Source organism: Sander lucioperca, chromosome 23 (genome assembly GCF_008315115.2).
Source record: "Sander lucioperca isolate FBNREF2018 chromosome 23, SLUC_FBN_1.2, whole genome shotgun sequence".
Lineage (NCBI taxonomy): Eukaryota > Metazoa > Chordata > Actinopteri > Perciformes > Percidae > Sander > Sander lucioperca.
In genome coordinates, this window is record NC_050195.1 from 5364766 (window position 1) to 5380834 (window position 16069).

General features: G+C 44.8%; 1 protein-coding gene across 5 annotated transcripts in view; it reads left to right on the plus strand.

Moving 5' to 3' along the window:
* Window positions 1-16069, plus strand: part of kmt2ca (lysine (K)-specific methyltransferase 2Ca) — a 57627-nt gene that overhangs the window by 25666 nt on the left and 15892 nt on the right. For 4 of the 5 annotated variants that reach the window (XM_035998129.1, XM_035998127.1, XM_035998131.1 and 1 more), the window contains 7 exons: window positions 165-1297; window positions 6062-6169; window positions 9137-9262; window positions 10188-10307; window positions 10586-10687; window positions 11502-11606; window positions 11959-12140. In XM_035998129.1, the coding sequence (XP_035854022.1) occupies window positions 165-1297; window positions 6062-6169; window positions 9137-9262; window positions 10188-10307; window positions 10586-10687; window positions 11502-11606; window positions 11959-12140 (1876 nt within the window). The remainder of the gene's footprint in view (window positions 1-164; window positions 1298-6061; window positions 6170-9136; window positions 9263-10187; window positions 10308-10585; window positions 10688-11501; window positions 11607-11958; window positions 12141-16069) is intronic. The other variant, XM_035998130.1, reaches the window with a different exon arrangement.

The window sequence follows — 16069 nt, forward strand, 5'->3', positions numbered from 1 at the left end:
ACACACACACACACACACACACACACACACACACACACACACACACACACACACACACACACTCTGTACACAGGCACATGCTTTTCCCACCTATAAAGATAAACAAATACTGTACATGTCCCTTAATAATTAACATAATAATAATAATCTTTCTCTCTCTGTAGGATCTGTCCTGAATGAAGACCCTCGGTCTCCTCCTCACTCTTCCGCTGCCTCCCTCTTCCTCCCACAGTCAGCTCCTCCCCCCCCCCAGCCCACCACACCACACTCTGCCTTACCCCCCCTACAGCCTTCCTCCCCCCTCCCCTCTCCTCCTAGAGCCGGCTCTCTGGAGGCCTCCCCTCTCAGGACTGCCTTACCCCCCTCCACTCCTCCCTCTCCTCCCCTGGAGCAGGAAGCTACCTGTCAAAGTGAAGCAACCACGAAGGAGGCGGGGCTAGAGGACAATCCCCTTCTCTGTCATGTGACATCAGCAGAAGATGACAGCCAATCACAAAGCCAATTCGAACCGGTCGCAGAAATAAAAGAACAGTTTCAACCCGAAAAGTCTGAACCTGTTGCTGCAGCAAAAGAACAGTTTGATCCCACCCAGCATGAGCACCAATCACACGCTGAGCCTTTAGAGAGGCGGGAGGAGCTGGAGCCAATGAGGGAGGAGCAGGATGCAGAGGAGCAGGATCCTTCGTCTTCCCCCCTAGAACAGGAAGTTACCTGTCAAAGTGAAGCCGCTACGGGGGAGGCGGAGCTAGAGGACAAACCTCTTTCCTGTCATGTGACATCAGCGGAAGATGAAGAAGACCTTGTTGCTGAACCCACCAAAGATGAGCACCAATCACACGCTGAGCCTTCAGAGAGGGAGGAGGAGCCTGAGCCGGAGCCAAGAGCAACAGCCACTCCTGAGCTGGTTGCTGAGCAACAGCCAATGAGGGAGAAGCAGGACGCAGAGGAAGAGGAGGCGAGGGAGGGCGGCGAGCAGGAGGACCAATCAGATGTGGAACAGGAGGATCCGGTGAGCCCCGTGCTGGAACTGGACCCGTCTTTAGACATGGAGGTGATGGCGCTGCTGCAGCTCTCCTCCCCCAGCCCGCCCCCCCTTTCTCGGCGGGCGGTGGGTCGGACTCTGAGGCCTACCCCCCCCTTCTCTTCCCGCCCTTCAGACGACCTCGCCGTCCGTCTGAGGCAGTCTCCCTTCTCCACCGAGGCCTCCCCCGAGACCTCGCCCGCCAGAGCGCCCGTCACTCCGCCGCCGCTCTCTCCGCCCTCGCCGCCGTACCGAGAGTCTCCGCCTCTTTCTAAGGTACATCATGAGACAGGGATCTTCAACAGGAGGTCCGGGGCCCCCAGGGGGTCCTTGGAGTCAGTGCAGGAGGGCCTCCAAATTATTGTTAATTTTTGAAAGTTTTTTTCAAAAATTAAAAAGTCTTAACATGAATCCAACATATTATTAGTAAATATAAATCCCCACTGCTTACTGGCCCATATGTAAGGTAGGCACTAACTGTACGTCCACACCGCCGTTAACTGTACGTACACACCTCCTAGAGCCCATTGATCATCACCACGAGCCTGTAAACACAGAGGATCACTGAAGAGAAGGGAGAGCTCTGCAGACCTTTAAAACCTATTTTATACAGTCTGTTTAAAACTCTCAGAAGAAAGTAGTAGTGTTAGTGATGCAGTCAGCTCGTAAAATTAAATGAGAATCAAAGTCATAAAAAAAACTCAGTTATTTAAACATTAAATGGTAAACAGGGTGAATCGAGATCGCGATTTTATAATGGTTAATCGTGCAGGCCTACTATGACATCATCATAAGAGACTGTGACGTCATCATAAGAGACGACTGACGTCATCATAAGAGACTGTGACGTCGTCATAAGAGACTGTGACGTCATAAGAGACTGTGACGTCATAAGAGATGACTGTGACGTCGTCATAAGAGACGACTGACATCGTCATAAGAGACGACTGACGTCATAAGAGACGACTGTGACGTCATCATAAGAGACTGTGACGTCATCATAAGAGACTGTGACGTCATAAGAGACGACTGTGACGTCATCATAAGAGACTGTGACGTCGTCATAAGAGACGACTGACGTCATAATAAGAGACTACTGTGACGTCATCATAAGAGACTGTGACGTCATAAGAGACGACTGTGACTTCATAAGAGACGACTGTGATGTCATAAGAGACTGACGTCGTCATAAGAGACGACTGACGTCATAAGAGACGACTGTGACGTCATCATAAGAGACTGTGACGTCATCATAAGAGACTGTGACGTCATAAGAGACGACTGTGACGTCATCATAAGAGACTGTGACGTCATAATAAGAGACTACTGTGACGTCATCATAAGAGACTGTGACGTCATAAGAGACGACTGATGTCATAAGAGACTGTGACGTCGTCATAAGAGACGACTGACGTCATAAGAGACGACTGTGACGTCATAAGAGACGACTGTGACGTCGTCATAAGAGACGACTGTGACGTCGTCATAAGAGACGACTGACGTCATAAGAGACGACTGTGACGTCATAAGAGACGACTGTGACGTCGTCATAAGAGACGACTGTGACGTCGTCATAAGAGATGACTGTGACGTCGTCATAAGAGACGACTGTGACGTCTCCTCCCGGTTTTCTCCTCCAGGCTTTACCATTGGCCCCTGTACAGATTATTTTACTATTTGGGGAAACATCCTCCGAGCTAGAACTGGCAATCATATTTGTCTTTTTTGAGTAAAATTCACACACTCGACTAGGGTTGGGCATCGTTTGGATTTTAATTCTGATTCCAACTCCGATTCTTCCTTCTGATTCCGGTTCTTTGAGGGTGGAGTTGAAACAGGTCACATGGTTATTTTATTATTATAAATAAGAGGACAGTTGTATTTTGGGTCAATGGTGGTTTGCAGTTTTACAGCTTTTCCAACGTAAAATAAAGCCAGACTAGAGCGCTGCTTACTGAGCTCCAAGGCTGCAACACAACAAGCACCTGGTCGCTACGGAAACCCAAACTTGCACATATTAAATTGGGAAGCGATGATCAGATTTGAAACCAAATCCTCTAAAAGATTCCAATAAAGAAACGATTCTACTGGAATTGTAATTTTTTAACCGATTCCCAATCCTACACTCGGCAGACATTTTAATTCCAGAGTTCCCCTCCCTACGTGGACGTGTCCTCCCAAAACAAGTTCCCTCCCGAGGCCATTCAGCAGAGGCACCTTGTTGCGTCTGGAATCAGTCCAACGAAGAGCTGCAGCGAGGGACTGAACACCGAGAGATGTATAAACACTAGGGCTGTCCTCGACTAAAGAAATTTTTAGTCGACTAACACTTATATGATTTTGTGGATTAATGGATTAGTTGATGTAATCGACAGAGCTGTGCTCTTTGAGAGGTGGTTAAGACTAGAAAAGCACAATATAAATGTAGTTAATGAACCATCTGTAAAACTGAGTTTCTCCACAATTAATCCTGCAAAAGCACCACTTTAAATCTTGTGTTTATCAGAAATGTGCTCATAAGTTTCTTGGAAATGAGTAATTAAGCATGAATAACCATAAAAAATGACTCATCAACTAAAGAAATCTTAGTCGACTAAGACCAAAACGACCGATTAGTCGACTAATGGACTAAGAGGTGGCTCCAGACTGTATCGCAATGATTGATTCCTCCACACGTAAAATACAACTAGTACTGCAGTTACCAAATGTAAAGTTACTTTGTGAGTGGAAATAAGTGCATTAGTGCGTCGGTCAACAGAAAGTGTTCTCTCCCAGGCTCACCCCGTCAAAGCCCAAAAAACCAACAGGTGAACAGGTGAAGCAAACTAATACGTTATCACTTCAGCTTAAACCGCGATGAACACGCCCACCACCTACAATATAATAACTAGGGATGTCCCGATCAGGTTTTTTTGCCCTCGAGTCCGAGTCATGTGATTTTGAGTATCTACCGATACCGAGTCCCGATCCGATGCTTCTATAATATATAAAAAAAGAATAAAGAGCGAAAAACAGATCCAGGATGTTCCTTATTTTTTATTTAATTCACCTTATTTTAACATTCAACAACTCTGTTAACAAACAGAGCCCTTCTGTTACATATCTCACAGTTTGCTACGGCAATGTTGTTGTCATCAACTTTATAATCCCTCCAGACTGCAGACATACTCACGCTCTCCGCTTCAAGCTGTGTCCGTGTTCTACTTTGCCGGCATTTAACCAATAGCGTCTCTGCAACAAAGTGATGTCATGCCGCACGCGTTGCTGTTTCTGTGTGGAGTCAAAAGGGTCTAACTCTGTGCCACCGCATAACTATAGATGTGTTAAAAAATAATGAGAATATATATACATATATATCCGAGTCCTGATCGGGAGGTAACGTCCGATTCCGATCGAGTCTGAAACCACGTGATCGGGCCTGATTTCCGATCACGTGATACAATAATAATCAATAAATAATATACATGAGACCATAAGCAACACACAATATGTGGCTCTTACATACCCAGATTAACCAGAGCATGTTTATGTCCCACACAGGAATACTGTGTGGACTAGCCAGACCCTCCTCCGCAGGGCTGTGGAGGTAGAGCTGGACATGCAAGACTAGTTATCAAATAACAGCAAAGACTTACCGAGGGCTGCTGCCAGTCACGGTCACTAGTAGGGCTGCAACTAACGGTTATTTTCATAGTCGATTAATCTGTCGATTATTTTCTCGATTAGTTGTTTAATCTATAAAAATGTCAAAACATGGTGAAAAATGTGGATCAGAGTTTCCCAAAGCCTAAGAGGACGTCCTCAAATGTCTTGTTTTGTCCAAAACTCAAAGATCTTCAGTTAACTGTCCCAGAGGAGAGAAGATACTAGAAGATCTTCAGTTAACTGTCCCAGAGGAGAGAAGATACTAGAAGATCTTCAGTTAACTGTCCCAGAGGAGAGAAGAAACTAGAAGATCTTCAGTTAACTGTCCCAGAGGAGAGAAGAGACTAGAAGATCTTCAGTTAACTGTCCCAGAGGAGAGAAGATACTAGAAGATCTTCAGTTAACTGTCCCAGAGGAGAGAAGATACTAGAAGATCTTCAGTTAACTGTCCCAGAGGAGAGAAGATACTAGAAGATCTTCAGTTTACTGTCCCAGAGGAGAGAAGAGACTAGAAGATCTTCACATTTAACAAACTGGAATCGGAGAAATCAGATTTTTTTTTTTTTTATAAAAAAAATGACTCGATTAATCGATTATCAAAATAGTTGGCGATTAATTTAATAGTAATAATAATCGATTAATCGTTGCACCTCTAGTCACTAGTACTAACTCACTTCTTGATTGGCCAACGGCACGTTCAAATCAAATCATTCAAGCGGTCTGACAGGGGCAAGAGAACGATAATATTTTGAATCGATGATCCCCGGAAAAAAAATTATTATTCTCTCTTCTAGGGATGCACCGAATCCAGATTTTTGGGGTATTCCACTGGTTGAGATTCTGCTGAATCCTCGTCCCATCCTCAGTCCATGAACACAGTAAACTCATTAATGAAGTAAACAGTGACTGTCCTTCCTTTGCCGTACCTGAAGTTGCTGCATTCTGGCTGCTGTCTGTAGATTCCTTCATCACAACTCGTATTCTTCCAGATGTTTGATACCAGATGTTGTAACAGCGGTGATGTTGTGTATAGTTTAGGGTCCTCGCCACCACCAGACTAATCAGCATTGTAGATTGAACATGTAGCTGGACTTGAATGGTCTTCTTTTGACTGAAAGTACTGCCAAACTACACTTTTTCTGCTCATGAGTTCCATTTCCACTTTCTCACAGCCTACCGCTCCACCTACGTAAACACCTTCCCGTAATCAACGGCGCCGTCATTACGGCGACCAGCGTAGCGTGCGGAGTTCAAGCGTAGCGTAGGGTTCGGTTCAGCAGAAACTCAACTCAGTCAAAAAGCCCAATATTCAGCCCAATCAGAAGCCCAATCCTGGATTCGGTCCCTGCTCTCTTCCTTGTTTTCTCTGACTTCTTCTTGTATATTGTTTTCCAGCCACAGACTCTCCCCGTCACTGTGCTCCCCCTCACCCCGAAAATCGGGATGGGAAAGCCCGCAATCTCCAAGAGGAAGTTCTCCCCCGGCAGAGCCAGAATCAAACAGGTATGTCACCTTTATAAAGTACTCCCACACTACTGGTTTCAGTCCCAGTTCAGTTGAACTGGTGGTTATATTTTCATTAATCAGTGAAAATCCACACTGATGTTCCATTATATGGCCGTGAAGTTGGCATTCAATTTCTTTCTAGGTGGTGTTAAAAAGTTATTTAAAAGACTTGAATTTAACTTGGAGAACCCTGGCAGGGGGGGGACCCTGTGGTAACTAGTGCTAACTTTCCTCTAACTACACTAGTTAGCACTAGTTAGCCTGACCAACTTCCGGCAAATTTGAGATTTGTTCTGCAAGTCCGTCTGGCCAAGAGCCCATTCAAGTCCATTTCCAATTTCTCCAAATCGAGGCACCAATCACAACCGTTGACGCAGGCTCTACACCAATCACAACCGTTGAGGTGGGCTTTACACCAATCACAACCGTTGAGGCGGGCTCTACACCAATCACAACCGTTGAGGCGGGCTCTACACCAATCACAACCGTTGAGGCGGGCTCTACACCAATCACAACCTTTGAGGCGGGCTCTACACCAATCACAACCGTTGAGGCGGGCTCTACACCAATCACAACCTTTGAGGCGGGCTCTACACCAATCACAACTGTTGAGGCGGGCTCTACACCAATCACAACCTTTGAGGCGGGCTCTACACTAATCACAACTGTTGAGGCGGGCTCTACACCAATCACAACCTTTGAGGCGGGCTCTACACCAATCACAACCGTTGAGGCGGGCTCTACACCAATCACAACTGTTGAGGCGGGCTCTACACCAATCACAACCTTTGAGGCGGGCTCTACACCAATCACAACCCGTTGATGCCGCTGTCGCTGCTATGTCAGCCAGATCATCGCTCTGATTGGTTGAAGGACTATCCACTTGCACCCAGAGGCATTTGAGCGGCGTCCGTTGGTGACGCCCCTTTGGAAATGAGCTGTGAATGAAGCTTCCCCAAAATATATTAGCAGAAAATATTAGTGAGCATCCTCGGAGGGTGAACTGGGACACGGTTGGCTGCCTTATTTTTTTTAAAGATTATTTTTTTGGCACGTTTAGGCCAAAAAAGCCCTTTATTAGATAGGACAGCTTTAGACATGAAAGGAGAGAGAGGGGGGAAACAACATGCAGCAAAGGACTGCAGGACGGGTCGAACCTGCGGACGCTGCGTTGAGGACTTCAAGGAGCCTCTGTATATGGGCGCACGCTCCACCAGGTGAGCTACCCAGGCGCCGCCAAGTTCAGATTATTAACAAATGTTTTCATGTGTTGGATCACCGTTACTTTATTAAACACGTTGGTTAGAGAAGAATCGGGGTTAGTGATTATTTTCATAACTAATTATTAGAGATGCAGCGATAGAGCGGCCGGTGACCAGAATTGGCCGGTTTTCACGTGCTCGGCCATGACCGGCGACCAGCAGGTCAGTCTGACATATGGTGATGTCATGCTGGTCAACGCTCCAATTAACTGACAACATAAGTTATACCAGTTACAGTTCTCAAGGACGCACGCACACACGGACGCCACGACACGGACGCCACGGCACGGACGCCACGGTACGGACGCCACGGCACGGACGCCACGGCACGCTCTCTTTGTCCTTTCTCTCAACTTCTCCTCCGTGTGTCGGCGCTATTCTCCACATGTAGGAACCTGGTGAATTAACCTGCAACATGTCAGCTGTTTGGGAATTCTTCAGCGTGTGTGCAGAAGATAACAAGTTTGCAATATGCAACACCTGCAAGGAGAAAGTAGGGCGTGGAGGGACGACACCAAAAACCTAAATCACATTTCTTTAGTTGATATTGATGTGAAAAGAAGGAAATGGTTCTAACATTGCTCTTTAGATGTGTGTGAATGTCCCACACCAGGAGTAATTTATATAGTTCTATTTTATAGTGATCCATTATCTGTTCAACACATGTTCTATTAAAGAAAAGATAGAAAATAAATATGTGTGTGTGCTGTAAAGTGGTTAGAAAACATGAAATCAGAATCGGCTAAAATCAGAATCAGCTGGTCTAACTCAAAGAAAATCAGAAATCAGAATCGGCCTGGTTCTTTCTGTGGGATAGTCATTTCATCATGTGGTCTGTTACAGTAAAGTCTCTTCAGTCCAAACATAGGAAGTTTATTTCATCACCTTACTGGAACACAGGAAGTCTAAAAATGGCTTATTTTCCTGTAGATTAATTAAGACTCCTGTCATTTCAGCTTTGTGGAAAATGTTTAGTCGTTTTTCTCCGTGTTGATTAGAGGTGAAACCAGCAGACAAACTAACCCTAACATCCTCAGGGTGTGTGTGTGTGTGTGTGTGTGTGTGTGTGTGTGTGTGTGTGTGTGTGTGTGTGTGTGTCGGACGTCTGTAGAATAGACTAGTGTTCCTCTACAAACTCTTTATCACCATCATTCACTGATGCTGCATCCATTCTTCCTACTCTTCAGCATGTTACACACACACACATGCACACACACATGCACACACGCAGACACGCACACACATAGACAGACAGACACACACGCACAGACACACGCACACATGCACGCACGCACACACACACACACAGACACAGACACTCACAGACACACACACACACACACACACACACGCAAAGACACAGACACACACACACACACACACACACACACACACACACACACACATAGACAGACAGACACGCACAGACACATACGCGCGCACAGACACACACACACACACACACACGCACATACACACAGATCATTGCATGAAGCTGTTTAGTTTTGTGTATGAATATTTGCATGTTGTCTCCATGGTAACATTGTCTCATTATGACTTACGTTTTTTTTTTTTTTTTTTCCAGATTAATTTTTATTTGTTTCAGTTTGACTTTTGGTTTTGTGGCTGTTGCATTTATGTTACTGCATTTTGTCCTCCTCCTCTTCTCTCTCCTTTTCCTCCTCCTCCCCCCCTAACTCAGGGTTCGTGGTGGAGTAATCGCAGGGCGGTCAGCCCCCCCTCGTCCTCCCAGGATTCCATGGGGGAGGGAGGGTGGGACAGCCCTAAGCCCCGCCCACCGGACTCCCCCCTCTGGAGCATGAGAGTGGTAAAGAAGCACACTCTAACTCTGATCTCTATGGGCTGTAACTAACTAACTCTGTGTTCACTCACACCGCCCGTCTGGGATGTGACAGTGTAGAAAACGAGCACATGCTAACTGTCAGCGTGCTCGAGCTAACGGCTGTTTATCACTGTGTGTCCCTCTGTGGAAGTGGGGAAAGTTTGGAGTCCTTCAGACATCAGGTCGGCTCTCACCCACCAGACTCCATGTAAATAATCACTACTTTTATCATCGCAAAACACACTTTGTTCAAAGTGGACAGAAACTAAATCAAACTACCAAAAGCCGTCTTTGTTCATCTTTCCACTGTTCCAACAATCACCACTCTGGTTTGGTTGAAATAAACCCTTAATTCACCCACTTACATGTGGAGATATGCTGGCTCTATACACGCTAAAAGTCCTGATTATTTACATGGAGTCTGGTGGAAATATGCTGGCTCCATACACGCTAAAAGTCCTGATTATTTACATGGAGTCTGGTGTAGTTTGGTGATGGTGATTTCGGGGCTGTTTCATGTTAAACTAAAAGGATCTTACTCTTTAACTAAAAGGTCTATCTCTGTAGGGATCCATCCCATAATGTTGTCAGACACTTAGAATAATAATCTGAGTCTGTCAGCAGCAACAACAGAACTTTTAGTGACTCTAACTGCTGCTGAACATTAGTCCTGTAGGGTTACATTACAGCTCGGTTCTGGTTTAATACTGGACCAGTTTCACAGATTGTTGTTCACATTAGACACAAAAACATGACAAAATAGGCTCCAGGTTGAAGAAAAACTCAAGTAGATAAACCTTGGAGTCGTTGAAAGTTGTTATATTTCAGGTCAGTAGGGGGAACCCTTTCCGTAAGTCGTCATTAAAGCTGTGACGTCATGGTTACCTCCTGATTTTGTGTCCCCTCTCAGAGTCGTGGTTCAGGGTTCCCAGGCAGGAGGAGGTCCAGAGGAGGAGGTCTGGGAGGAGGAAGAGGAGGCAGAGGAAGGAGCCGGCTGAAGACTCAGGACAGTCTGCCTGTGTCCCCCGGAGTAAGAACACACACACACATGCACGCACGCACACACACACACACACACACACACACACACACACACACACACACACACACACACACACACACATGCGCTCACACATGCGCTCACACATGCACACATACACACACACACACGCACACACACGCACACACACACACACACACACACACATGCGCTCACACATACACACACACACACACACACACACACACACACACACACAGTTTAATCCCCATGGGAACAGCTGATTATTGAGCGTTTCTCTCCATCAGAGTGTTTACGCGGAGCCGTTCCAGCCCAAGGAGGAGGAGGAGAACTCCATGCACAACACGGTGGTGATGTTCTCCACCTCGGACCACTTCACCCTCAAACAGGTACTCTGTCCCCTTCACTCACCAGTAGGCCTGCACGATTAATCGATATAAAATCGCGATCTCGATTCACCCTGTTCACGATTAAATTTTTGAAAAACTTTGATTTTTTTTTTTGTTGATTTAAAAAGGAAAAATTAATATATATATTTTTTTTAATTTTACGAGCCGACTGCATCACTAACGCTACTACTTTCTTCTGTGAATTTTAAACATAGACTGTATAAAATAGGTTTTAAAGCTCTGCAGAGCTCTCCCTTCTCATCATTGTAGCCTCTGTGTTTACAGGCTCGTGGTGATGATCAATGAGCTAGACTAGGTGTCATGGTTCATGTGTGCAATAAACATTACACTTTGTGAGTAAGCAGAGAATCGTGATATCAATTCTAAGCTACAAAATCGTGATTCATATTTTTCCCCGAATCGTGCAGGCCTACTCACCAGGGTCCCTTCCAAAATCACTCAATTCTACTGGCACTATCATGGACCTACGCTTCTTTAACCCTTCAAACTGTGAAAAAATAAAGATATGTTCCCCCAGTGACTACGTTCGTATTTTTGCTTCATCATTTCCTGTAGTATCTGCCAATGCTTCATGTCCCTAAAGTCAGTACAACCTAAGCTAAAAGGTTATGTTTGTTCTCTGGGGGTTAACGTTTAATAACTCTTCATCAAGCGCCGTCATAAGCTCAATATTTGAATATAATTTGACACTTTGGTTTGTTTACTGCAGAACTAATGATGTGTGTGTGTGTCTCTGTGTGTGTGTGTGTGTGTGTGTGTGTGTGTGTGTGTGTGTGTGTGTGTATGTGTGTAGGACATGTGTGTGGTGTGTGGTAGTTTTGGTCAGGGGGCTGAAGGCCGACTGTTGGCCTGTTCTCAGTGTGGACAGTGTTACCATCCCTACTGCGTCAACCTTAAGGTCAGTATACACACACACACACACACACACACACGCAGGCAGACAAGACAGGCTGGCAGACAGACAGACACATTAGAGACACACACACAGACACACACACAGACACACACACACACACACACACACAGAGACAGACAGACATTAGACAGACAGACAGACAGCCAGACATGATGACCGTCCTACGTGATGTGACTCTCTGTGTAATCAGATTACTCTGTCCTGCGTGGTGACTCTCTCAGTGTAATCAGATTACTCTGTCCTGCGTGGTGACTCTCAGTGAAATCAGATTACGCTGTCCTGCGTGATGTGACTGTCTCAGTGTAATCAGATTACTCTGTCCTGCTGTCTCCAGATCACGCGGGTGGTCCTGACCAAAGGCTGGCGATGTCTGGAGTGTACGGTGTGCGAGGCGTGTGGCGAGGCCAGCGACCCCGGGCGACTGTTGCTATGTGACGACTGTGACATCAGCTACCACACCTACTGCCTGGACCCGCCCCTTCACACCGTCCCCAAAGGAGCCTGGAAGTGCAAGTGGTGGGTACACCTGTCAGTCACATGACTCCCCACTCTCTCAGTCTGGGACTTCAATTCAATTTCAATTCAATTTCAATTCAATTCAATTCAATTCAATTTTATTTATAGTATCAAATCATAACAAGAGTTATCTCGAGACACTTTACAGATAGAGTAGGTCTAGACCACACTCTATAAAGCCCCAACAATTCCAATAGTTCCCCCAAGAGCAAGCATTAGCAGTGGCTATTGCGACAGTGGCGAGGAAAAACTCCCTTTTAGGAAGAAACCTCGGCAGACCCAGACTCTTGGTGGGCGGTGTCTGACGGTTGGGGTTATGACGGTACAGGATGTAGCGTGGCACAGCAGAGCATGGGTGGACGCGGTGGACGCAGCAGGACGTAGTCGGGCATTGCAGGGAATCGCAGAGCGTAGCAGGGTGTAGCAGGTCCATAGCCACAGCTGCACCCAAGACCCAGGTCTTGGTGTCGCCCTAATCCGAGGCGATGTTCTGGGTGAAGAAGAAACATAAGGACTCCGGGGAGTAAACTCCCCAGAGCTAGGTTAGTAACAAGCACTTCTGAGACAGGATGTGCATAAAAGAAACAAAAGAAAAGAGCGTGTCATAAGAAGGAACTTCCTCGGCAGTCTAGAATTATAACAGCATAACTAGGAGAGGCACTATATTATTGATTATACGATAGGCAAATCTGATGACTGTAAAGAGAAGCAGAGAGAAGCAGGGGTGCTGTGTCTGCAGCTATACACCGTGCCCCGCCGGTCTAGGCGTTCACTGCAACTCCTCACTCCCTAACTATAAGCTTTATCAAAGAGGAGAGTTTTCAGTTTAGTCTTAAATGTAGCGACGGTGTCAGCCCCCCGAACCCAGATTGGGAGCTGGTTCCACAGGAGAGGAGCCTGGTAGCTGAAGGCTCTGCCTCCCGTTCTACTTTTAGAGACTCTAGGAACCACAAGTAACTCTGCATTCTGGGAGCGTAGTGCTCTAGTGGGACAATAAGGTACTAAGAGGTCCTCAAGATATGAAGGAGCTTGACCATTTAGAGCTTTATAGGTCAGAAGAAGGATTTTAAATTCAATCCTGGATTTTACAGGAAGCCAATGGAGAGAAGCTAATACAGGAGAAATATGATCTCTTTTGTTAGTTCTTGTCAGAACACGCGCTGCAGCATTCTGGATCAGCTGGAGAGTCCTAACTGACTTATTTGAGCATCCTGATAATAAGGAATTACAGTAGTCCAGCCTGGAAGTAACGAATGCATGGACTAGTTTTTCTGCATCGTTTTGAGACAGGATGTTCCTAATTTTAGCAATGTTACGAAGGTGAAAAAAGGCTGTTCTAGAGGTGTGTTTTAGATGGGCGTTAAAGGATAGATCCTGATCAAAAATAACTCCTAGATTTCTGACAGTAGTGCTGGAGGCCAGGGCAATACCATCTAGGGTAAATATATCTTCGGCTAATGAGGTTCGTAGGGGTTTGGAGCCCAGCACAATAACTTCGGTTTTGTTTGAGTTTAACATCAGGAAATTGTAGGCCATCCATGATTTTATATCTTTAATGCAAGCTTGAAGTTTAGCTAGCTGGCTGGTTTCGTCTGGCTTGATTGACAGATATAATTGGGTGTCATCCGCATAACAGTGAAAGTTAATTGAGTGTTTCCTAATAATATTGCCTAGAGGAAGCATATATAAGGAGAATAGAATTGGTCCAAGCACTGAGCCTTGAGGAACGCCATGGTTAATTTTAGCGTAATTGGAGGGTTTATTGTTAACATTAACAAATTGCGATCGATCAGAAAAATAGGACTTAAACCAGTTTAGTGCGATTCCTTTAATGCCAACTAAATGTTCCAGTCTCTGTAAGAGGATGGTATGGTCAATAGTATCGAATGCAGCACTAAGATCTAATAAGACAAGTACGGAGACAAGTCCTTTGTCTGATGCAGTTAGAAGATCGTTAGTGATTTTCACCAGTGCCGTCTCTGTGCTATGATGCTTTCTAAATCCTGACTGAAAGTCCTCAAATAAGCTATTGCTATGTAGAAAATCACATAACTGGTTAGCGACTACTTTCTCAAGGATCTTGGAGAGAAAGGGAAGGTTAGATATAGGTCTATAGTTGGCTAAGACCTCAGGGTCGAGGGTGGGTTTTTTCAGTAGAGGTTTTATCACAGCTACTTTAAATGACTGCGGTACATAACCTGTCAATAAAGACATATTTATCATATCTAGCAATGAAGTGTTAACCACGGGTAACGCTTCTTTAAGTAGCCTCGTTGGGATGGGGTCCAAGAGACAGGTAGATGGCTTAGCTGAAGAGACCTTTAGCATTAATTGTTGAGGGTTTATAGGATAAAAGCAGTCTAAGTTTATGTCAGGTCTAGTCGTTCTTTCTAGCAGTCTGTCAGTTAAAGGTGACCCATTAGAGGTTGAGGGCAAGAGGTGATGAATAGTATCTCTAATTGTTATAATTTTATCGTTAAAGAAACTCATGAAGTCGTCACTACTCAGAGCTATAGGAATAGATGGCTCAATAGAACTGTGGCTATCTGTCAGCCTGGCTACAGTGCTGAAAAGAAACCTTGGGTTGTTCTTATTTTCTTCTATTAGTGATGAATAATAGTCTGATCTGGCCTTTCTTAGGGTCTTCCTATAGGTTTTCAGACTGTCTTGCCAGTCTAAACGAGATTCTTCCAGTTTGGTGGAACGCCATTTACTTTCAAGTTTGCGCGAGATTTGCTTTAATTTACGAGTTTGGGAGTTATACCAAGGTGCTAGTTTCCTTTGCTTCATCGTCTTCTTTTTAAGGGGAGCAACAGAGTCTAAAGTCGTCCGTAGGCAGGCCGTAGCATCGTCTACGAAATGATCAATTTGAGAGGGACTAAAGTTTACATAAAGATCCTCTGTTATATTACGGCACGGTAATGAGTTTAGTGCTGTTGGAATATCTTCCTTAAATTTAGCTATAGCACTGTCAGATAGGCTTCTAGCGTAGAAGCTTTTATCTAATTTCGTATAATCGGGTAGTAAGAATTCGAAAGTTATTAAGAAGTGGTCTGGTAATAAGGGATTTTGCGGGAATACTATTACGTCTTCAATTTTGATGCCATATGCCAGCACAAGGTCGAGGGTGTGGTTAAAACAGTGCGTGGCCTTATGCACCCTCTGACTGAAACCAATAGAATCTATTAGTGAGTTGAAAGCAGTACTAAGGCTATTGCTGTCAACGTCCACATGGATATTAAAATCACCTACAATAAGTACTTTGTCTGATTTTAGGACTACACATGATAAAAACTCTGAGAATTCCGATAAAAATTCACAATATGGACCTGGTGCTCGGTAGACAACAACAAATATAATTGGCTGTACTGTTTTCCATGTTGGATGCTGAAGGTTAAGAACGAGATTTTCAAAAGAGTTATAATTTAGTTTAGGTTTAGGATTAATTAACAGGTTAGAGTCAAATATGGCTGCAACTCCCCCTCCTCGGCCTGAGCCTCTGGGAATTTGAGTATTAATATGAGTGGGAGGAGTGGCTTCATTTAGACTGACATAATCTTCATGGCCCAGCCAGGTTTCAGTTAGACAGAATATATCAATTTGATTATCGGATATCAATTTGTTTACTAGTATTGCTTTAGAAGACAGAGATCTGATATTTAGTAGACCGCATCTAATTTTCCTATCCTGTTCTATCATTGCAGTGGTAGTTGTAATTCCAATTAGGTTGTTAAGTATTGCCCCTTTTTTGGTTACCTGTGGCTGACGTGAACTGGATGCTAAATTGACTATGTTTGCAGTCAACTCCTTATTACTTAGGGGATTCAACACTTTGTATGGTCTATTGTTGATTATAACTGGAATAGTACTAGTACTACATGTTACCCTGCAGAAAACATTTTCAGATTCATTCACTTGTAAAGTGCCAT